Source organism: Ochlerotatus camptorhynchus, unplaced genomic scaffold (genome assembly GCF_037179485.1).
Source record: "Ochlerotatus camptorhynchus isolate MF236.1 unplaced genomic scaffold, CSIRO-AGI_Acam_v1.1 ptg000401l, whole genome shotgun sequence".
Classification (NCBI taxonomy): domain Eukaryota; kingdom Metazoa; phylum Arthropoda; class Insecta; order Diptera; family Culicidae; genus Ochlerotatus; species Ochlerotatus camptorhynchus.
This window is the reverse complement of record NW_027040887.1, coordinates 4252540-4277895: the sequence shown is the minus strand read 5'-3', so window position 1 is coordinate 4277895 and position 25356 is coordinate 4252540. Positions and strand designations below refer to the sequence as shown.

At 41.2% G+C, this 25356-nt stretch overlaps 1 protein-coding gene across 13 annotated transcripts in view; it reads left to right on the top strand.

Moving 5' to 3' along the window:
- The window catches only part of ATP8A (ATPase phospholipid transporting 8A1), a 366350-nt gene that overhangs the window by 255394 nt on the left and 85600 nt on the right, over window positions 1-25356 (top strand). For all 13 annotated transcript variants that reach the window (XM_065233367.1, XM_065233366.1, XM_065233373.1 and 10 more), the window contains 5 exons: window positions 7943-8485; window positions 20031-20166; window positions 20256-20397; window positions 20460-20569; window positions 20628-20849. In XM_065233367.1, coding sequence (XP_065089439.1) covers window positions 7943-8485; window positions 20031-20166; window positions 20256-20397; window positions 20460-20569; window positions 20628-20849 — 1153 coding nt within the window. The remainder of the gene's footprint in view (window positions 1-7942; window positions 8486-20030; window positions 20167-20255; window positions 20398-20459; window positions 20570-20627; window positions 20850-25356) is intronic.

Here is a 25356-nt window from a genome sequence, read left to right as displayed (position 1 = left end):
TCTTTCGGGTTGGAAATTTTTTCGACTTCCCTGGGCATAGAGTATCATTGTGCTTGCCACACAATATACAAATTCATGCATTGGTATTGGCATCGAAAGCTCTAAGTTGAGAGCACGCAATAAGCTAATATGCGCTAAGCAATAAGCTTGGAATGCGAACAAGAAGAAGAAGAAGGTTTAATGTTACCCTTTCCCACTCAAAATGTTTTTCACAGTGTTAAAATTATATGGACCGAAAAGTTGTGTAGAGGTGATCTATGCTACTGTGAATGAGATAAAGATGGAGATTCTTCCTGTGTTGAACGCAGAGCTTTCCATATGCTTTATCTGGAACCAATTCTAATGACATCTAAGTATCCATACACATTATTTGAAACCTATCTATAGACAGACACTACACATCATCGCCAACTACAGGATGAGCTGACTAAACTAACTAACTAATTCTTAGTAACGGACAGAACCGTAGAACTAAAGGGTGATACGGTCAAAATTTGGTCAAGGGAAAACGCGTGTAAATCGGTGAAATCGTTTATTTAAAAAATCAAATTAAATTTCTTTTTCAAGTTCAATTAGTATAAAATTCAGGAAAAATATTCAGTTAGGCTTCCGCTTTTCCAAATCCGAATTGCCGGGCCTTACGCTTGACCCTTGCCATCAGATTTTGTACAGCCACCTTGTCCACCTTCTTCGCCGCAGAAAGCCAGTTTGCCTTGAGCTGCTGCTCGCCCTTAGCAGTTTTTTTGGTCTTCTTTAGGTTCCTCTTGACAATAGCCCAGTATTTCTCAATTGGGCGGAGCTCTGGCGTGTTGGGAGGGTTCTTGTCCTTGGGAACCACCTGCACGTTGTTGGCGGCGTACCACTCCATGGCCTTTTTACCGTAATGGCAAGATGCCAAATCCGGCCAAAACAGTACGGAACAACCGTGTTTCTTCAGGAAAGGCAGCAGACGTTTATTCAAACACTCTTTCGCGTAAATTTCTTGGTTGACAGTCCCGGAAGCTATGAAAATGCTGCTTTTCAAGCCACAGGTACAGATGGCTTGCCAAACCAGATATTTCTTTGCGAACTTTGACAGTTTCATGTGCTTAAAAACATCTGCTACCTTTCCCCTTCCTTTTGCCGTATAAAACTCCTGTCCCGGAAGCTGCTTGTAGTCGGCTTTGACGTAGGTTTCGTCGTCCATTACCACGCAGTCAAACTTCGTCAGCATCGTCGTGTACAGCCTCCGGGATCGCGCTTTGGCCGTCGTATTTTGTTTATCATCGCGATTTGGAGTCACTACCTACTTGTAAGTCGATAGTCCGGCTCGTTTTTTGGCTCGATGCACGGTTGTAGACGATACACCCAGCTTATTTGCGGCATCTCGGAGAGAGAGGTTAGGGTTTCGCTTGAAACTACCGGCAACTCTCTTTGTCGTCTCAGCGGCTTCCGGTTTTCGATTTCCCCCCGATCCAGACTTCCTGGCTGTCGACAAACGTTCCCCAAACACTTTAATTACATTTGTAACGGTTGATTTGGCAACTTTTAGCGATTTTGCCAACTTTGCGTGCGAGTAGCTCGGATTTTCGCGATGCGCGAGCAAAATTTTGATAGCTGCTCTTCTTGCTTGGACGGCATTTTGACAACTGAAGAGTGAATTCCAAAATCAAAATAGGAGCAACATTCTACACACACACACCTTCAAAATGAGGGGTGTTCAGGTTTTTTAAATGCAAAATTGAAAGAAATACGTCAAGTTGATATTGACCAAATTTTGACCGTATCACCCTTTAGAAGTTAGTCTCCATTCCTCTAGATCAGTAATAGCATCAAAGCCAGTAACAAGATTTGGCGAATTTTACATAGGAGTTGATTAGAGAAATGCAATAAAAGATTTTTGATGGCAACAAAGGGAAGTGTTTATTCAAACATGGATTCAAACATTTATTCAAACATTAATTCAAACTTAAAAACGATTTCATCAGTTAGAAGTCAAAACATAGTAATAACAGATTTCATCTCAAAATTGTCTGCGCCGTTTCCACTCAAGCTCGATCGATTTGCTTCTGACGTTGTTCAGCCTGGTAACCTCCAGTATATCTCCTTTTTCTTTCATGAAGTTGATGAGGTACTCCACACTTTCCATTGCCTTATCATGCTTTTCACGATCCTCGTTGAATCTTTCAAACTTAATTGAATCATCATGGGGAATCGAGCCATTTTGTCCAAGGTCACTCAAACTTGCCTGCAAATCAACGTTGGAATCAGTGTGGCGGTTAAGTACGTAGTCTACTATCTCCTGATCACTGTACACGTCACAATCTCCAGTAAGTGTGCTGCCGTCCATATCGTAGACACTATCGTTTAACCACTGCTTCACTTCGTATGTTTTTTATTCCTCTCCTGCAATATCCACACGAAAAGCGCTTCCTCCAAATCGACAAATCTCGCCACTTTGGTAGTACGCCTGCCTGACACTCCGGTTTCTCTGAACCGATTCTCGGATGTGCGAATCGATTCCCTGTTACGGGAAATGTACAGAACTGTCGATTTACCGATGTTGAATTTTTCGTGCAATTTTATCAAGAGAAGCATTGCCACCATCCAGTAGTTTGATCACTTCAAGCTTTTGCTCCAGAGTGAGCGTGACATGCTTTCTTTTTGTGTTCACAGAAGTCTGTTTATTTTCTTTGTTTTCGTCCGCAAAATGCCTTGAATCATAATTATGATGTTAGCGCTGAATTTGATAATAGTAATTCGATAAGCTTACCTTTTGCGTGATTAGCCCGTATTAGCCCGTATTAGCCCGTTGATCCATTTTTTCCTCTTTAAAATCAGCAATTATCGACAATGTTCAACCAATCGGTGCAAAACAAAAACAAACTTCCAAAACAAAAACAAAGATAAGGTTCCCAGTTCATACCATTGTCGATATGTGTAGGGTTACCAGTTGTTCAGATTAAAAATGAACCCCGATAATTTGAATGATGTATCGTTGAAATTAGCGGGGGTTCACGGTATCTGGCAAGACGACTAAAAATCTGGAAAATTCAGATAAATCTGGAAAATTCAGATAAATCTGGAATACTGACAACACTGACCGTGAGTAAAAAAAATGCATGAAAATCTCCACACACACACAACCACATGAGCTCGAAGACAAGTAAAAGGGATTGGCTAGCAATCTCTAGAACCAGATCAGAAAACCGCACACACGATTAGGGAGAGCTAACAAACAAAGAAACAAACAAACAAACAAACATATGGAAAGGAACAAGTATTATGAACAAACCTAGGTTAGGAACTCTAATAAATTATATAATGATTTCCGTTATTCGCCCCTGACATAAATGTTGTTTTTCTTAAAATTTAATCCTTTAAATTTTGTCGAACCTCTTAACGGAATCCCTTTATGAAGAGCTTTGAGTGGGTTGGTTTATTTCCTTTAAATTCCGTTATAATTGCTTATCTTTTGACAGATACGCGTATTTCGTCTACTACTTGCAGACTTCATCAGTGCCAAGTACTCAACACCAGTGTTGAGTACTTGGCACTGATGAAGTCTGCAAGTAGTAGACGAAATACGCGTATCTGTCAAAAGATAAGCAATTATAACGGAATTTAAAGGAAATAAACCAACCCACTCAAAGCTCTTCATTAAAATTTAAGCTTTCCCTGTAATGTTAATTTTGGTTGACTAGGTTTTTCACATTTGGCGTCGTTCTATTTTTGCGTCATTTGTTGTGGTATTTTTTGATAGTAGAATTTTCTCCAGTTGGACTGCCTGAAAGGGGAAGTTCCTCCAGTGATGATAAATGTGAGTGGGGGTTGTTGTTTTTTTTTTTTTGTTCATTAATTTATTTGATAAGGCTCAACCGAATTAACTTTACAGAGCCGAGGAATCTTGGTCACTATACAAAACATCTTAAAACTATAGTGAAAAGGTACAACACAATAAATACTTTATCTTCCGCTATCCAAAAAGCCTGGTCCATCAGAACCGGAGCCGCTTCCAGTGGTTTACTTGTATGGCATTTACGCCATCGTGGGGCAAAGCGCTTCCATTGCAGTAATGGACGCAAAACGTGGTCAACACTCACACACTCATCACGAAACGGTTGCTTTCCAAAGTCGACGTCGCATCGACCGAAAGAACTGCTAATGAAGAACAATGAGGAGGACCACACAATGGTTGCTGCCGAGAAAACAAACGATCGCGTGGCACACACCGAGAGTGGTCTGCTTTTGTCGACAGCCGAGTGAACACTGGGGGGGTTGTTGTGTTTCGGTAGAATGGCGGCTAGCACCAACTTTCACTTAAGACTATTTGAAGCAGCCTCTATCTGTGAGGATCTCAATACCTCATGGGATTTCAGTCTGCTGAATCGCCCTCAAACTAATTTTCGGTCTCTTCTACACATAAACCCGCCCTGAGGTTGGGTTTCTTGCCGGGCAAATCAAACCGTGACGAGTGGTCCTCTTCGGATGTGGCGCTTAAGCTTCTCGTTTTGAGACAGGAAGCGTATTCAGTGGTCGAAATTTCGCAGGTTGTGAGGCTTCCGTTACATTTGGCGCCCAACAAAACAAGTCTTTTTTGAACTTTGTGTAGCTTAACGTTTGTTTAGTAACTTTAATTATAATTTCTTGTGTGCGATGCGCATTTAGTTATATGGAAATTGGAAAATCTGTTTGTAGGGGAACTCTCTTTGTTTAATTTTCAATACAAGAACATTGGAACATTCGTTCAGCAAACCATGAAACGAGCTGGGCTTCGTGTATTCAAGGTCCGGAAGGCACCGAACCGGCGTGATCAACAAAACACGGCTGCCAAATCCCACGCAAGGAAGCTGTATCGAGAGTGGTTAACGAAACCGATGTGTGTGGTTATGGATGACGAAACCTACATCAAGGCAGACGCAAAGCAGATACCGGGGCTGAAGTTCTAAGTTGCCAAATCAGGGTTTGATGTTCCGGAAAACATAAGGAAGAAAAAAGTGGACAAATTCACCAAAAAATACTTTCTCTGGCAGGCCATATGCCAATGCGGTAAACTGAGTAAACCGTACATCACAATGGGTACCATCAACAGCGAAATTTACGCACCGAGTGCCTCCAGAAGCGTCTGTTGCCCTTCCTGCGGTCCCACGGAGGCGAGACATTATTTTGGCCGGACCTGGCATCATGCCATTACGCGCGATCGACGTTGGATTGGTACAGAGACAATAACGTTGTTTTTGTACCAAAAACCGCCAACCCCCCAAATTCACCAGAGATTCGTCCGGTGGAAAGATTTTGGGCCATAATGAAGGCCAAAGTTCGAAAATCGTCCAAGGTGTTTAAGAACGAGCTGGAGTTGAAGAAAGAATGGATGAAAGTGACCAAAAAGGTCGGCTCCACCATTGCACAAAATGTAATGAGGGGTCTTAAGGGAAAGGTGCGGGCTTTCAGCGATGGAAAGGAAATTGGAAAAAGTAATCATGCCGAAACATAATCCATATGTATTAGTTCATTCCCTGAAAGTTTCAAGAAAATCCGACTTAAAATAAATTTTTGGCGAACACTTTTGACTGGTGCATTTTTTTCGAGTATAGGCCTTATAAACAAATTTTTTTTTATGGATATAATATTTGTTAAATTGATAATGTATAGGATTTGGTATTTTGATGTTATTTATTGCTTATTGTTATTTATCTGTGCGAGCTCTTTTGCATGGGGGCTAGGGGATATAAAAAATGTTTTAATTCTTACATCAACGGCAGACGGAAAACTAAAAAAACGTGTTAATCGTCAACACCCTACCAAAGTTATAAATGAGAAAGCACGGGCATTGAGTTGAACTTTTTTTTGCCACAATTCTAGCGCAAACGTTATCAGATTTCTGTTCGTTCTTTTGCAAATAAAGCTGTAACTTTGACTTATCTTATCTCATGAACGACTTCTACCAAAGCGGAAGTTCAAACACCTCAATTTATGTCGTAATAAGGTAATCCAATGTGCGTCGGTTTGTCAGTTATCTACGGTGCTCACTTTCGGTTTGGAACTAATTTCGTTTTTTTCATATGGAAAAAAAATATATTTTGAAAGATCTTTGATTGAAACCCAAAAGGGTTTTTTTTTCTCATATAAAATAAGATAATCTAGAGCCCAACTCAAACAGGTCAAGCATAAGTATCATCACCCTAATATAACGGCGCCGGTGGTGTAGTGGTAAGCGTGATTACCTCTCACCCCAGCAGGCCTGGGTTCAATCCCAGTCGGCGCCGCCGGGATGTTCTGAGGCATAACATCTCTGATCACGCCTTCCTTCGGATGGGAAGTAAAGCCGTTGGTCCCCGGTTCATGAGTTGATGGGTCGATAGGTAGGGTCCAGGCGTGGGAGCTGCCTTCCTGGCACGTCGGTAGCATTGGTGCTCAGCACGGAAAACAAGATCGACGGAAAAAAAACAAACCAAAGGAAATCACCCTAATATAGGCACTGAAACGCAATACACAATCAATGACTCAAACAAAATTGTTGTCCTACTGATAAAGACTTTGACAGTGTACAACACATATTGGGAAAACTTTTACGCTGCTCAAGATAAAATTCACCCTATTGGCATTTACCGTTTGAGCAACATTCCAAACACGTAGCTAGGCAAATTTCTACGAATTGATCTGCTTGAAATTCCATACTAAATACAACACACTGCTCTCCCGTCCACAAAGAACCACAAAAACTTAACCGTGTCACCACACTGTGAGACAACCGTGACATCGATAGGTGGTGACCGCAGGGCCGGAGGAAACCGTCCAAGCGAAACCAAGAAAAACCTCGCCCCCGAAATGAGAAAGACTGTCTGTTGCAGTAGCACATGTGCATTCTATTAAGCTACGACTATTTATAGACGACATAGAGTTGTTGTAGTTAATAACTATAATTTCAAATTTCACCACCAGCGCACTTCTTGACTTCTTGTTGTTTTTCTACTTACTAGAGCTAGTATCGGTCGATTTGCCAATTTCGCCCTCTTCTATCGAACAAGATTTTCCCTTTGCACTCGGGGGGATATGTTACGTATAGGTGCACTGCCTACATAATCGCATATCAGTCCCATATGGATTTTTGTCGATTTTGAGATAACGATACTATCAATTGGCATCTTCTTTCCTATTATGCCATCCTTAAGTTGAATCGTTGGAGTTGCCATATTTTTCAAGCTGCAATGCAGCTGATTTTAACTTGAAAAAATATTATTAAATTTACTTTGATTTTTCAAATATTTACATGGGAATTGCACTTCGTAGCTTCGACTGCCCTTTTTCTCAATGCCTACTTTTTTCCATATGGGACTGATATGGGATTGTGGGCAGTACATATGCACAGCACTCGTATTGCACTAATGACCGCATCGACGCCCGTAGTGCGATATTCAGGGGCGTGTGAGGAAGTCCTTGCTTCTATAATTTGGTCCTATTACTAAAACCCAGCTGTAAAAAGATTCGATCGTGGGTTGCAAATGACTATACCACTGATTTGCGCTTGAACAATCATCTCGTTCAAAAACCCCCCTCCACACACACACACACACCTCTGGCTAAGCGCAGTGCGGTGTGTTTCCCACCAATTCTGTGCATTCCTAGCTACTTCGTTTATGATTGTTTTTCCAAGAGCGAATTGCAGCTTTAACTACCTACTTATATATATCGACCGATTTAGAATAGCATTTGAATTGTTGCAAAAGCATTCCCAGCCCTAATCTGCAATGGCATCGGAAAGAAAATATAAATAAGAATAAGAGCCCTCATTCGATGCAATTTGGCATGCAATCAATTCCTTGCACTTATCTACATTGTACTCGCATACCCTGTCAGCAATTAATATCATCGTATAATAGTAGTTGGAGATGATCCGAAAGCACTAAAACGATTTTCCCTTCTCTCTCTCTCTCTCTCTCTCTCTCTCTCTCTCCCATTGCAGCGCAATAACTTTTATACCATCGTTTTTGTTCGAGCAGTTCCGGCGGTATTCGAACTGCTTCTTTCTGTTCATCGCACTGCTGCAGCAGATTCCGGACGTTTCGCCAACCGGTCGTTACACAACCCTTGTACCTTTGTTATTTATTCTCTCGGTGAGCGCCCTCAAGGAGATCATCGAGGACATCAAGCGGCACCGGGCGGACGATGAGATCAACCACCGGGAGATCGAAACCCTCCAGGGTGGCCAGTGGCGATGGATCAAGTGGAAAGAGCTGTCCGTCGGCGACATCGTCAAAGTGCAGAACAATACCTTCTTCCCGGCCGATCTGGTGCAGCTGTCGTCGAGCGAACCGCAGGGCATATCATTCATCGAGACGTCCAACCTGGACGGCGAAACGAATCTCAAGATTCGACAGGGCGTTTCCGCCACGGCCAAAATCCTCGAAACCAAAGATTTTATCCAGTTTTCCGGTACGCTGGAAAGCGAACCACCCAACCGGCATTTATACGAGTTCAACGGGGTGCTGAAGGAGACCGGCAAGTCGTAAGTACATTGTTTTTTGCTTAGGTTTAAGATTTTTTTTTTACATTGCAATCTATCTTGATCGTAGTCTATCTTCTTCTTCCAATATTGAACATAACCGCTTTCTCAGCGTAAAACATTTTTGACGTAGGACTACATCTGTGATTCCTATATGGGGGTACACTCTGTGAAAACCAAAAATGGAACATGTAACGAAATTATGAAAGATTTTGAACGTTAATAACTCAGCTGCCCCTGGACCAATTTCAATAATTTTATCACCAATCGATCATAAATATTTCAACGCATCGATAGCAATGCTTCCGACTGTTAATTTTCGACAAGAAACCATTGAAAATGTGGTAAATGTCAAACATTGTCCAAAAGCGTTGGAATAACTAACAAATCCACCAATTACGTACATGCATATGCTGCTTCCCCAACAAAGTCATCAGAGAATCGTTTCTAGACGATGGTAGCGAGTCACTTTTTAGTGACTTGGCCACTTTTTAGTGACTTGGTCACTTTTTAGTGACTTGGTCACTTTTTAGTGACTTGGTCACTTTTTTCAACTTTTTTTTTAACGTGAATTGATCATTCTTCTCGCAGTGTGTAGGATAGGCCTACATTTTGTTCTAATTTTTTACCAATTCGAAGTTGACGACCTTGTATAGAGTTTTTTGACGTTTAATCGTCTTTCTCTATCAACAGGGTGTCCACTCATTTGGCTAAATAAAGTTCCCTGAGTTTTCCAGGTTTTTCCATAACTTTGGTTGATAATTTCCAGGTTTATAATAAGACATCTATTTATGAAATGCGTTAAAAATATGATTTTTTCTGTAAAACAACAACAACAAAATTTAACGCAATCGTTTATAAAACATGACAATCAGTTTTGAATAAACAGCTTTACTTCATTTTAGAAAGTCTAATATCACAACATTTTTAATGTCTTGATGTTTCGTACTAGCAAAATTGTGGAAACTTTTAAGAAGTTCTAGGGATCTTTGGGGAATTCCAGAGATCATAAGCGGAAGTCCCCAAAATTTTAGCCAATACTATTGGATTGTTTTAAATTCTATAAGTGTGAGCTTAGACAAATTCAGGATAATTCCATGATATGCTGAAATAAAATCGAGAACCCTTAAGGTGAAAGTTAATGCTTTTCCTTTGATACTGAATCCACACCCGTTCAAACAACACCCAAATTCGAAATGCACCAATACCAACAAGCATTACAAATTGGAAAAATGGGAAGTATTGAAATTTTGAACATATTCGTAAACACAATATTATTGTACAATAATTCTACTACTGAAATGACAACTTCAATTCCAAGATTCCAAGCTCAGGGTAGTCCTACTAATGCTCAAGGAAGTCTTGCCGTAGTTCGGGGAAGGCCTGTCGAACTTCAGCGAAGCCCTGGCCGAAAGTCCTTCCGAAGTTCAGGGAAGCCTTGCCGAAGTTCAGGGAAGTTCTGCGAAAATTCAAATAAGTTCTGCTGAAGTTCAGGAAAGTTCTGCCGATGTGCAGGGAAGTTTTTCCGAACTATAGGGAAGTCCTACCAATGTTCAGGGAAGGCCTGCCGAACTTCGGGAAAGTCCTGCCAAAGTTCAGGAAACTCCTGCCGAAGTTCAGGGAACTCCTGCCGAAGTGATTTATTAGATTTTTCGACTGGTACGTATGGAGATTTCTTTTATATGGCTTTCTCAGTCTAGGGTAATCCAAACAGGGAAATGCAAAACTGACTGTTTGGATTACCCTAGATTGAGAAAGCCATATAAAAGGTATCTCCTGCTAAAGTTCAGAGAACTCCTGCCGAAGCTCAGAGAAGTTCTACCGAAGTTCAGGGAAGTCTTGCCAAAGTTCAGGGAAGTCCTGCTGAGGTTCAGGGAAGTCTTTCCGAAGTTCAGAGAAGTTCTGCCGAAGTTCAGGGAAGGGCTGCTGAAATTCAGGGAAGTCCTTTTTTAGAAATCATGGAAGTCCTGATGAAGTTCAGGGAAGGCCTGCCGAACCTCTAGGAAGTCCTACCGTAGTTCAGGGAAGGCCTGTCAAAGTTCAGAGAAGTTCTGCTGAAGTTTAGGGAAGTCCTGCCGAAGTTCAGAGAAGTTCTGAGAAGTTTAGGGAAGTTCTGCCAAAGTTCATGGAATTATCTAATTATCTTTAAAAATACCAAGATATATCAGAATACCTTCATCAAAAGGCTGAAATTTTCACATAATATCATGAAATACTTGTGAAACAACTTGTGAATATCGAGAAACATATTGTTTTCCTTGGAAATGTTCCTAACAATTTTTTAAAACGATCTACGGGAGTGAAATATGACCTTTCATACAAAATACTTGTGTAATTGATGCGCAAAATTAGCAACCACTATGATTGTGGTCCTCAAATTGAACTTAGAAAATGGTTTTCAGATAATTTAAATAATAAATCAATCTTGTAAAAATTGCTAGAGATAGCAATTTTAGTTCTTTAATTTTGCACGGAAGAGTTTTTTTCGATTGAGCGTTACGTTATTTTGTAAAAAAAATCAAAGAAGCAAGTCATTCTGAACCGATCCACTTCCACCTTAAGGTTCAATTTACTTTGATGCTTTTTGGAAAATTTCAAAAGCAGTTTTTTCCGACGCATTATTTCAGATTGCAAAAAGCTCGCACTATTCGATTCCTTTTGATATTTAACACAAAATGACGCGAGCTTTTTGCAATCTAAAATAATGCGTCGAAAAAAACTGCTTTTGAATTTTTAAAAAATGTATCAAAGTAAATTGAGCCTTAAATAAGGCCCCGTGATCTTGCCTACTGTCAAACGTATAGGATTGATATGGGGTTGCCAGTCTACTGATTTTACCATAGAAGTAAAGAGCTACAGAGTCGCCGTCAACGCCAATTGACAATTCGCCTCTTCGGTCACTCTGTAACTCTTCACTCCTATGGTAAAATCCCATAAGCAAACATCAGTCTGTGCGTGAAACTTGGTGAACATTTCCTTACCCTTTCACTCCAATGAAACTCCCATATGATTCTGTCAATCTTTGCTTGAAGAAACGGCGGCCTGCTGGAGGAATGAAGAGACAATAAGACAAAGGCCGCTAGATTTCATGCACAGATTGTCAGATGCTTATGGGATTTTACCAGGAGTAAACAATTGCAGCGTCGTTGTCAACGTCAATGCTTACTTTCGTAAAGGCCAATGCTGCAAACGTAAACAATTACTTTTTGCGTGAATTTCTCGAAAATGAAAACTCACTCAAGAAAACCAACACCATGATTGTGTAGAGAGAGAGTCCTCCTATCCGATAAAATTAGTGGCTTACATGGATTGGCTTTGACGTACGAGACATTAACGAACGAAGCCATTATTTATGTTTTCGACATTGGCCCATATGAACGCTCAGTGTCGATATGACGAAAATTTTATTTTGACAGATCGATGTCTAACTATGCCAGTTATACCACCGGTTGGAAACTAACGATTTAAAGTTGGCTTACTACTTGACTAGCCTATTGGCCCCAACTACATCGATTAACGTACCCCATTCTAGTCGACATTCTAGTACTACATTATGTTTGTTTTGATTCGCTATGAAAGTTTGACAGATAAAATGAAGGGGTTCGTGGATTTTCCTATGTTTCGAGGGGTGCATCGATTAGCTTGGAACCGAAGATAGTACCAGAGCTAAGCCAAAAAAATTGAGAATGTTTCTTCGGTACCTTCTGGCCTTAAAGTTATCTCTCTGGTTTGGTCTTAAAGTTACCTCTATCACGCTATTCAGATAACACTTCTGAAATTTGCGAGTTTGACAGAACCACGAGCACCAAATTGCCGGGGTACACTGGCAATATACTGGAGCTGTCATGTTACCACACCATGCTTCTCTACGACCTCGATACCTGTTTCTGCCTCTATACAACCATCATCTTTGACTGTCTACTACCAGAATGTTAGAGGTATGTTGTGTATGTTGTGTATTGACCGAAACATGGCTCCACGCCAATACATTGCTGATTCGGAACTGGCAACCAATTACTCCACCTTTCGATGTGATCGGAATGCTTCCACTAGTCAGCATGGACGTGGTGGAGGTGTCCTTGTAGCTGTCAAGATATCACTCCAATGCAAATCAGTTTCACTTAATAACTGTGACAGCTTGGAACAAATCGCGGTGTGCATCAATCTCCCTCGACAATGCATCTATGTTTGTGGCATTGCATTCCACATCGGTATCACAAATTCTCTAAACAGCTTCAAAATTCGACACAGTTGTCGTTCTAGGCGAATGCAACTTACCAAACCTAAAGAGGCGGTTTGATGAAGATGTTCATGGTTTTTTGCCGATAAACGCTTCTACATAAAATGAGTTGGCACTTACCGAATCCATGATTTCCAGCGGACCGCTGAACACAAATGAGAGACTGCTCAATTTGGCATTCGTAAGTGATATCGATGCTGTAGTCCTTTGTCGAACCTCCGTTGCCAATTCTGAGAATCGACCACCACCACAGACCATTCATCCTGCAGATCAGATCGATGAATACTGCTATTTCTTCTGTCGAGTGGAACGATCTACTGAAAGGTGTTTCTGTGAATAGGGCAGTTGCTATATTCTATGATAAACTTCATACCAGGGTTCTACATTTCCGAAACAAAGAAAAGAAAATGAGCTTTCCGCAGAATCGCTTCATTTCGAGCAATATCAGTTTTCGTGTAGTTCATTGTGTTTCTTGTTATCGAGTCACGATGAACATTCCTCCTGTAAAAACATGACTTGACTATCGCTTTTTTCGTTCGTCAAGTGCATCAGTTCATTTCATTTGAAGGAAAGACTTGTTTCAATTGACGCAATGAATGACTCGAAAACTGCTTTCTTCGTTTTTTTCCACTTTCACTTCAATTCGGGGCTCACTCGACTTGACACGCGTCGCGTCATCAGGCATCAAAATATAGTATCCAGATAGTTAATATCGTTATAGAGATGGCATCCGGATTATATTTCGTAATAAAATGTTATTTTATATTAAACGAAAACTAAACTAACGAGGCCATTCAGGAGTCTAAGATGGTGGTCATCGGGCTCAGGAAAGCCACAAATACTCTACAATATGGGTATTTTCGGAACGGGGACGACGCGTAGATGCCGAAAATCGATATGAAATCCATGATTACAGCCATAAGTTTTCAGAGAACGTGTATTCTTCTTCTTCTTCTTCTTCTTAATTCCTTTATTTAACGTCGGTCTCTGTTCCGCAATCTAGTGCCAATCACCGACGGACATCGATTGCCATCCACTGACGGCAATCGAATGTGCAGGAAGGCAGCTTCCACACCTGCGTAGAATATCGCACCCATTCAACAACACACATGGGCCAGGACCAACGGCTTTACTTCCCTTACGAAGGAAGACGTGACCAGAGATTTTTATGCCTCAGAAAAATTCCACCGACCTGGGCTGGGATTGAGCCCAGACCCATTGGGGTGTTAGAAAGCAGTCACGCTTACCACTACACCACCGGCGCCGGCAGAGAACGTGTCAAATATCCTACAATATGGTTATTTTCGGAACGATGACGACGCGTAGATTCCGAAAATCGATATTCGACGTCAATTTGGAATCCAAGATGGCGGCCATCGGTTTTCAAAAAAAGGGTCAAATACCTAAAGATATGGGTATTTTCGGAACGGGAACAACGCGTAGATGCCAAAATTCGATATCCAACGCCATTTTGTAATCCAATATGGCGGCCATCAAGTTTCAGCAAAAGTGTCAAATACCCTACAATATGGGTATTTTTGGTACGGGACGGCGAAAGCTGAAATTCAACAATCGACGCCATTTTGGAATCCAATTTAGTGGCCTGGTTTTCAGAAGTGACAAATACCATACAGAACGGGGACAACGCGTAGTTGCCGAAAATCGATACTTGACGTTTCACGAAAAGTGTCAAATACCCTAAGATATGGGTATTTTCGAAACGGGAACAACGCGTGGATGTCGAAAATCGATATCCGACGCCAATTGTAGGGCATTTAACACTTCTGCAGAAATCGGAAGCCACCATCAGACATCGATTTCCGGCCTCTAGATGTCACCTCGATTCCAAAAATGCTCACATTGATCGGTATTTGACAGTATTTTATTCCTGTTATGAAAAAGATTTTAAAATGCCGTCAAACATCGGTTTCTGGCCGCTAGACGGTAGTGGGATTTCGAAAATACCCACATTGATGGGTCTTTGACAGTATTTCCCACATGTTTTGAAACCATAAATCGCCATTTGGGATTGCAAGATGGCGTCTGACATCGGTTTCCGGCCTCTACGTGTCATCCCGTTCTGAAAATACCCATGTTATTTGACACTATTTTTCTCAAATCGGAAGCGATATCGATTTCCGGCTTCTAGACGTTAACCTGATTCTAAAAAAAAAATATGTATGGTATTTGATATAATTTCTCACTTTTCTTAAACCAGAAGCCGCCGTCATGGATTTCAAAATGGCGTCGGATATCTATTTTTATTCTCTAGACGTCAACTCGATTCCAAAAATTATCATATACCAAGGCTGGTAGCGAGTCTCTTTTTAGTGACTTGGTCACTTTTTTCAAGCCAGTCACTAAAAAGTCTCTTTTTTAAGGCCAAGTAACTAAAGTCACTTTTTCTTGTAAAAAGTCACTATTTCCAACTTTTTTAAACGTAAATTTATTTTAAGATTGATCATTCTTCTGGATAGGCCTTATGTTGACGACATGGTATAGAGCTTTTTGTACGTTTAATCGTTCTTCTCTATCTACAGGGTGTCCACTCATTTGGCTAAATAAAGTTCCCTGAGTTTTCCAGGTTTTTTCATAACTTTGGCGGATAATGTCCAGGTTTATAATAAGAATGCTATTTATGAAAGGCGTTAAAAATATGTTTTTAACGCAAACGTTTTTAAGACATGACAATCCGTTTTAAAGAAACAGCTTGAGCTCAAATCCATTAAATGTTGAAGTTGAACACTTACTTCATTTTAGTAAGTCTAAGATCACAACATTTTTAATGTCTTGACGTTTCGTACTATCAAAAATGTGGAAACTTTGATCTCAGAAAAGTTAGATCTAGAGATCTTTGGGACTTCCAGAGGTCTTAAGAGGAAGTCCCCGAAACTTTAGCCCAGACTATTGAATTGGAAAGGAAAATTGTAGAACTTAAAGGCAAATAAATCAATTCCAGAAAAATGGTGGGTTCTTTAAAAAAATACTAAAGCAAGGTAGTCTAGAGAGAATTTTAAGGAAATTGAGAAATACTTTTTGGCAGTTTTAAAAACATCAGGAAGCTCTAGTCTATTGAAAAAATTATGAATTAATATCGATGATTTAAACTTCAGACAAATCTTGAGAACTATATTAACTGCGGAGCGGAAGCCTAAAGAATTTCCTGAAATTTCAGAATAACTTCGAAAATTTCACAGAAGTGCAGAGATCTTCAGAATCATTTCGAGAACTTCATAAAAGTCTATGGAACTTAAGGGAAGACCCGAAAACTTCAGGAACTTTTATGGACATTTCGTAAGTTTAGTAAAGCACCAAAAACAAAGGGAATTTCAAGGGAGTTCAGTTCAATTAGTTTCACTAAATAAGCGGAAAATTTCGTGAAGTTCCCAGATTTTCAGAGAACTTTATAAATGTTAGGAAAATTATTGACGTTTTCAGATATGTCCAAAAGTTCACGCAAGCTTAAACATATTTAGAACAGTTCAATAAAATTCATGGTACTACAACAAGCTTCATGAGAACTGCAAACACTTTAGAGAAGTTTCGAGAACTCCGAGAAAGATATTGATCTCGCTTATAAAGCTCTAAAAAAACTACAAGAAAGAACGGATATCCAGAGCAGAGATATTCCAGAGCAGGGAAATTATATAAATTAAAAAAAAGGTTACGAGGAATTTAGTGACTTGTTAACACTTTAGAGAAGATTCATGATCGTTAGGAAAATAGTGAAAACTTTAGGAAGTCCGAAAAAGTTTAGAGAAGTTAAAAGAAATGATGCGAAGTATTTCGAGCATCAGGTTATGTTTCTCATTTAATAAAATTCTGGAATATTTTGGGAACTTTCAAGTAGTTATGAAGACCTCAGATTAGTCCATTCCATATTCAACGGAGATTTCTCATGACAATTCGCATGGAGTTTACTATCTTAAGCTTAGGCTTCACATGAAGTCTAAAATTCCTCAGAAGTACCATGAAAGCAGATTGCAGTTGATGTTTTTCTCGTAGATTTTAGTCCCAGAACTCCCGTGGAATGAGGTCCTTAGAAATTATAATAAAATTCCATGAGCCTTAAAATTGTGCAAGGAATTTGACTCCAGATTCATGAAAATTTCTTGAAGTATTATATAACTTTTCAGTTCAGAATTTATAAATTTATGTATTTGCTACTGAAGATCAATTCATTCTGGATCTATAAAGTTTAATGTGAATGAAAATAACTAGGAATATTAAATGTTTTTATATTAAAATACATTCTTAGTAAGAAAATTATTTAATTTCTTGAAATGATAAGATTCCCTGATACTTCCAGGTATTTTCAGGAAAAATAAAATTCCCTGCGAAATCCCGGTTTTTTATGTTTTTCCAGGTAGTAGAAGTTTGGAGGTTTGGTCATAAACTTTCTATTAAATCTTTCGATTTAAAGGTTCCTATCGTACATATTTAAGTGTTTATGAGAATCTAATTGAATAAGTCTAAAACATCAAACATTTATTTGGTATGCCATATAAACGACTAATTTTCTTCGCTTAGGTCACTTTTTTACAAGTCACTTTTTTACAACTATAAGTCACTATTTGGTCACTTATTTCTTCAACATGGTCACTAAAATCACTATTTTTGACAACATTGATCGCTACCAGCCCTGATGTACTCATGTATTTAACAGTATTTCCCACTTTTTCTTAAACTGGAAGCCACCATCTTGAATAAAAAACTGGCGTCGCGTATCTTTTTCTATCTCTAGCCACCCGATTGCAAAAATACCTATATTGATGGGTAATTTTCAGTATTCAGTATTTTGACACTGAAGAAGTCTGCATATTGTAGACGAAATACGCGTATCTGTCAAGAATATGCAAGTAAGGTAGTGGAATTAAATAGAAATTAATATTTTCCGCTTTTTATTAAATCGGAAGCTGACATCTTAGATTTCAAAATGGCATATCGATTTTCATTCTCTAGACGTCATATCGATTCCAAAAATACCCATATGGATGGGTCGGCTTCAGTGTTTCCCACTTTTATTTAACAATCAACGATTTCCGGCCTCTAGACGTCAATATGCTTCCAAAATTACCTTTATTGAAGGGCATTTGACACCGACAAGACGACATGAAACTTAAACTTAACTCTTGATCGACAATCCATAACGGTCGATTCAAATGTGCAGCGATCCCATCTGTCAAAACCATAGAAATGTTTTATCTAGATAAAAATAATTTGTCCGAAATAGATTAGACACGAACCAACTCATAAATGTTGTACGCGTGTTCGTGGCTAGGATAAATATTTTCCGCGAACACAGTGGCAGATGTCAGTTTGTGCTTTGATCAGAAATTTATTTGTAATTTGTATAATCATTAATGTCAGTTTGTCGGTGAAATTTCTGCATTTTATTTTTAAAAAAATCAACGATTTCCGGCTTCCAGACGTCAATCTGCTTCCAAAAATACTTATATTGATAGGCATTTGACAGTATTTCCCACTTTTTCTGAAATCGGAAGCCGCCATCTTGGAAAATGTCGATCTAGAGGTCACTCCGATTAAAAAAATACCCATATTGATGGGTATTTGACAGTATTTCCCACTTTTTTTAAATCAGAATCCGCCATTTTGTATGGCGTCTGATATTGATTTTATTCTCTAGACGTTATCCCGTTTCCAAAAATTCCCATAATATTCGGCTGAATATCAAGCGTTGAGCTAACAAAATTTCACTCAATCCTTTTTTTCGTCCACTCATTTGTAAGAAAATGGTCGAATATTAGTTAAACTTCGCATGTAAACAGCGAATACCAGACCAAATAGCACTATTCGGTACAGCTCTAGTATTTGACAGTATTTTCCACATTTTTTTTTTTTTTGAACCCGAAGCCGCCATCTAAGACTTCAAATTGGCATCGGATATCGATTTCTGGCTTTAGACGTCATTAAAAAATACACATATTGATGGGTAAACAAACCACTCGTCAATGATAAATTTAACATCCTCGTGCACATGCGCTTAAATAAGTGAACAATCAACAAAAGTCAGAAAATCTGCGCGAATGTGGATCGAAAAGTTTCGCTTCAATACGAAAGTAAGTTCATTTGACAATGAAATACGAGATGAACGCGAGTCAAGTCAAAACAAACAGCATGAAAACTGATCGAAAATGGTTCTGTTTATGTCGAAGGGGATCTGCTCGAAGAGATGACGGAATGACCTTCAATTGAAAGTGATGGTTGACAGCTTCGTCGTCGCTTGACGATTTTCGATTGAAAGTGACTTTGTTGGGTCCTGCCTCTATGGTTATACCACTGAGGCAAAAAAGAGGTCAGCTTTGAGTCAGCTTTTTGCATGAAGTTCCACATATGTTATGTGCTAAAAGTAAATTGTTACGCCGCTAGCACACCTCTAGTGTTGGGATTCAAAAATCGTTGACAGTGGTTTGTTTACGCTTCTATAGAGAACAACTGGTGCAATTTTGATGAAAGTTTGTCGACAACAGTTTGTCGAGTGCTCAAAACCTACAAGCAAACCCTGAGTGTGGAAAGGAATCAACGGACCTACTAAAAAACAGCTGCGCAGCAAGGTGTTGAGGTGCGTTAAAGCCAACCTCGATCTTTCGATCCGAGATGTGGCGAGAAGGTACAACGCCAACTTTCAAACGGTGCAGAACATCCTTGCCAGGGAAGTATTCAAGTTCGTGTTTGCCAACAAGTTCGCGAAGAAGGCCATGATTTGGTTAGCGATTTGCAGTTGTCGCCTGAACACGGAACCATTCGTCACATCCTCGACGATGACATCCCAAGTTTACATTGAAGAATGCCTGAAAAAGCGTGTATTGCCGTTCATCCGCAAGCATAGGGGCAAAGTCTTTTGGCCCGATTTGGCCAACTGCCACTACTCCAAGGTGGTTCGGGAAAGATATGAATTGCCCGGAATTTTGACCAATCGAAAAAATACTGGGTAATTTCAAAGCAGCGACTTCGACGAAGCGGCGGGGCAGTCAAGGACATCCATCAAATGCGGGCAAAATGGAAGAAATGCGTTGATTCCGTGTCCGTTTCCACTGTGCGGGCGCTGATGGGCTCCATCAAGACGAAGGTTCGAGATTTCGTTCGAACTGGAGAAATGTAACCATCTAATGCTCTAACTGTAATGGACTTTTTAAACTTATTGAATCACGAATAACAGGTCTTTTTGTGCGTACCAATTTACTTTCAGTCAGCCTTTAGTTCCATATTTGCTCGATTACCTATCCATATGGGACTGTTATGCACAGTTTTAATTTGTTTTTTATTTCATCAACTCTTCGTTTACAGAGCCGTCGCCCTCGGTCCGGACCAGCTCCTGCTGCGAGGTGCCATGCTTCGCAACACCTCCTGGGTATTCGGAATCGTCATCTACACCGGACACGATACGAAACTTATGCGAAACTCTACCTCAGCGCCGCTTAAGGTATGCCCGCCCAGAAAGAGGAAATCATTAGCTGAACCCACCAATCGATGCTAACGCTATATATTTTTTTGTTTTCTTTCTCGTTTCAGCGCTCAACTGTTGACAGACTGACAAATACGCAAATTTTAATGTTATTTTTCATTCTAATTTTCCTTTGCATCGTAAGTTGCATATTCAATCAAATCTGGACAAAGGAGCACTACAAAACCGATTGGTACTTAGGCATAAGTGGTGGGTTGGTCGAACTACTAGGGATTTGTTCTCGATTCTGATAGTCCTCTTTCCAATTCCAGATTTATTAAGTAAAAACTTTGCCTACAATCTGCTTACGTTTATAATTTTGTATAATAATTTAATTCCGATATCACTTCAAGTTACGTTAGAGCTAGTTAGGTTTCTACAGGTAAGAAAAGATCACCCCAGATTCCGAATTTCAAGCGTCTAATCGTACAATTTGACAGGCAATCTTCATCAACATGGACATTGACATGTACCACGAGGAATCGGACACCCCGGCGATGGCCCGAACTTCGAACCTGAACGAAGAGCTCGGTATGGTCAAGTACATCTTCTCGGACAAAACCGGCACCCTGACGCGGAACGTGATGGAGTTCAAAAAGTGCTCGATTGCGCGAACGATCTACTCGCCGGAGGAGAATCCCGCCCAGTCGCAGCTGGTTCAGGTAGGTGTGGGATAGACTGTCAGCCAGTGAATGTGATGATGAGCGATAATTGACCAAAGGGAAAAAGGGGTCGATCGATTCGGTAAACACAGAGAGTAAAACTTACATCGATATAGGTACCCACAGAAGTACGACGCGGTTCCGATTGAAGATTACCGATGCATGAGCTAATAAATAATTAATATTTCAATCCCAAACCTATCACGGCACGAACGGGTTAAAGCTTCGCGCACCACCACGTTCGGCGTATGTGTTATAAATAATATCGAAAAACGGTTTGATTGAATGCAGCAGCGCAGTCAGCACGGCACGGTTTTGCGAGCAGATCGTTGCGGTATGGAGGAGAGGACGGATGGATGTAGAATACAATAATCGAAAGAAAAAAAAAAACAGTTTGCTGGTTAAATTTTAGGAAGTAAATACAAAACTGATCGATTCAGCGATGGTTTCTATCAAAAGAAATGAAGAACACAAGATTTGGCATCCGTTAGCAGTCTGATCGATTTTGCACATGTGTTAGCACATGGTGGAATTTGATTTCGCTCTCCAATCCCATCCACAATTCTGAAACTAAATCATTCTAGAGAAGCGCAAAAAGACTTCCTATTATAAGTCCACTGGAATACGATAGCATGTATAGAGATATCCCGGTCCTATAAGTTATTTGTATTGAGGCTAAGCTGGTTTCTGAATTACTTGCACATTGTAGATCCCTAAAAAAATTTCAAACATGGTCTATGGCTCCCCAAACACTTCGTTCAAAGTCAAAAAACTTGTGAAGAGTGTACCATCGGCGTACACATCAGAAGAATATTGTAGCCATGGTAGGCCATGATTTGTAGCCATGGTACGAAAGTAACAAACTGAAAATATTTTGGAGTGTAGTTCCAACCACCGAAGAGACAAGTCGAAATATAATGAGCTCTTAAACCTAGAACTAGTTTCCTTCTCTTCGAGAACACAAAATGTATTGTCGACGAGGTAAAGTTCTTGCGATTTTCCGGAAGTAACATCAAGCTCTGTTCCTGTTTTACCGTTGAAGCCCTCAAATCACTACGAAATCAAGAATGTCCGACAACGATCTGAAGCAAGCAATTCTCCAGCTGACGGAACTGATCGTCAACCAGCAGCAGCAGATTGGAGCCCTTCAACAGGTCAACGCCAATCAAGTTGGAAGCGAGAAGATCATCCGGAATTGACGAGTTTCGGTATGATCCAGACGGAGGACTATTTTTCGAATCGTGGTACGCTCGATACGAGGACGTATTCAAGGAGGACGGGAAGCACCTGGACGATATAGCTAATGTAATTCTGCTTCTGAGGAAAATCGGCACGCTACGTGAACAGCGTTTTGCCGAATCATCCACGGGATTTTGTGTTCGAAGAAACCGTCAAGAAGCTTAAGAAGCTCTTCGGACGCCAAAAGATCCTCTTCAAAGGACGTTATCAGTGTTTGCAGTACATCAAAAACGACGCTGATGATTTTTCGTCGTATGCAGCGTCAGTGAATAAGCACTGTGAAGCGTTCCAGATCGAGAAGCTCTCCAGCGACCAATTCAAGACGCTCAGGTTCGTATGCAGTCTCCAGTCACCGCGCAATTCGAACATCCGGACCAGGCTGATTGGAAAGCTTGAAGCAGAAGAAACCGCACCGCCGGCTGATGGTGCAACCCTGAAGCTTGAAAACCTGGTTGAGGAGTGCAACCGCATTATCAACCTCAAGCAGGATACGAAGATGATCGAGAAAGGTTGCTCAGATAGATCTATCGTTAATGCAATATCTCAACATTCAACAAGTAGGAAGGAGAAATTACTAAAAACGCCTTGCTGGTTCTGTGGGGATTTACACTATGTGAAGGAGTGTCCCTACCAGTCTCATACCTGTGTGAACTGCAAGCGGAAGAGTCACAAGGAAGGTTACTGCTCATCATCCGAAAAGAAGCCAGCAAAGAAGGTCGATAAACCGAAACCTAAAGACTTCGTCAAGTCTAAGGGTATCTCGGTCAAGCGAATCACCCTAACGAAGAACCGGAAGTATGCCAAGATCGAAATCAACGGCTCAACAGCGACATTGCAGCTCGATTGTGCTTCCGACATCACCATTATTTCCAAGCAGGCTTGGATTGCCGTGGGTAAGCCTGTCATCAAATTTACGGAAGTCATCGCCGTGAAGGCATCAGGTGACAGTATCGACATCCTGGGTGAGTTCAACGCCGAAATCACCGCTCAAGACGGTGGAAGGCCGCATTTTCGTCACAACAAACCCGGATCTCAACGTTCTCGGTATCGAAATAATGGATCAGTTCGATCTCTGGTCGGTCCCATTCAACTCGCTAGTGAACATCATACAACACAACTCAAACGCAACCATGCAATCCTTGCAACTCAAGTTTCCTGAAGTGTTCCAGACCTCGCTCGGGTGCTGCACAAAAGCACAGGTAACGCTCTACCGGAAGCCAGAATCTCGTCCTGCGTTTTGCCCTAAGAGACCGGTTGCCTACGCTGCACTTCCGAAGGTTGAAGCTGAGCTCCAAAGGCTTCAAGACAACGGCATCATTTCACCAGTCAAATTCTCCGATTGAGCTGCTCCCTTAGTTGTGGTTCGCAAGTCCGATGTCTCCGTACGCATTTGTGGTGACTGCTCTACAGGTCTCAACGATGCCCTCGAGTCAGATCGCTATCCACTGCCTCATCCAGACGACATCTACGCCGAACTAGCCGGATGCCGTTTCTTCTCCAACATCGATTTATCGGATGCCTGCCTGCAGGTTGAGGTTGAAGAAGTATCTCGAAAGCTGCTCACTATAATCACTCATAAAGGACTGTTCCAGAACAATCGATTGCCACCAGGAGTCAAATCTCCGCCTGAAGCGTTCCAGAGGATCATTGACAGTATGGTTGCTGGCATTCCAAGTGTCAAACCATACCTGGACGACATCTTGTTCGCTGGAAAAACTCAACAGCATCATGATCGTAGCCTTCCCGTTTACACCACCAATCGTCTGCAGCGTTGGGCGCTAACGATGCTGCTGTATGATTTCGACATCCAGTTCATCCCAACGGCTAGTTTTGGACATGCCGACGTGTTGTCCCGCAAACCAGACGAGGAATACGTGATTGCTGCTCTCCAAACGGAATCTGACGTGAAGGCAATTCTCGCAGACTCAATATCCAGCTTGCCGGTCACATCCGATATGATCTCCAAGGAAACGCAAGACGACTCGGTCCTACAAGAGGTAATCAACTACATCCACAATGGCTGGCCAAACACTGTAAGCGAGCTACCAGATACAGCTGTTCGTCAGTTCTATTCCCGACCAGAGAGCCTCAAGGTCACCCAAGACTGCGTCATGTTCGCTGACAGAGTTGTAGTTCCAGAAAGATTCCGCAAGCGCATCATCCGACAACTCCACCGTGGACACCCTGGAATAGACCGAATGAAGTCACTCGAAAGAAGTTTCGACGACGATGTTGAAACGTTTGTACGCCAGTGTCGCCCTGTGCTGTTCCAGCAAAATCGCCCCGTAAGACTACCCTTGAATCATGGCCGATACCAACGAAACCGTGGGAGAGGATCGACATCGACTACGCAGGTCCAGTTGATGGTTATCACTACCTCGTCATTAGCCGGCGCCGGTGGTGTAGTGGTAAGCGTGACTGCTTTCTCACCCCACTGGGTATGGGTCCAATCCCAGCCGAGGTCGGTGGGATTTTTCTGAGGCTTAAAAATCTCTGGTCACGTCTTCCTTGGTCCCGGCCTATGTGTGTTTAATGTGTGCAATATCATACGCAGGTGTGGAAGCTGTCTTCCTGCACATTCGATTGCCGTCAATGGATGGCAATCGATGTTCGTCGGTGATTGGCACTAGATTGCGGAACAGAGTTAAACGTTAAATAAAGAAAAGAAGAAGACTACCTCGTCGTGCTCGACGCCTATTCGAAGTGGCCGGAAATCTTCAGGTCCCGCAGTACAACTACTTTACGACAGCCCCTTACCACCCACATCGAATGGGCAAGCTGAACGCTTTGTCGACACCCTTAAAAGAGGACTGAAGAAACTCACCGAAGGGGAAACCATGGTAACATTCCAGCATCTCCAGACGTTCCTCTCAGTTTTCCGGTCAATTCCAAATAGAAGCGCTCCGGATGGTAAGACACCTGCCCATCTATTTTTAGGAAGACCAATACGAACAACGCTTTACCTATTGAAGCCCTGTGTTCAGAGTCCAACCTTGGAGAACAAGAAGCAGAACGCTGATTTCAACAGATGGCATAGCGCAGTGAAGAAATCATTCTATCCGGATGATTTGGTCTACGCTCAGGTCCATCGTCGCAACACAATCGATTGGATTCCAGGACAGGTAATCGAGCGCAAGGGCAAAGTGAACTACACTGTTTTGCTCGAACATTCGATCACACACCAACCAGCTAAACCAACGATATTCGGATGAAAATGATGCCGATCAATCTCCAAATCCACGCAATCAAGTTTCCTTGGCCTTGCTAG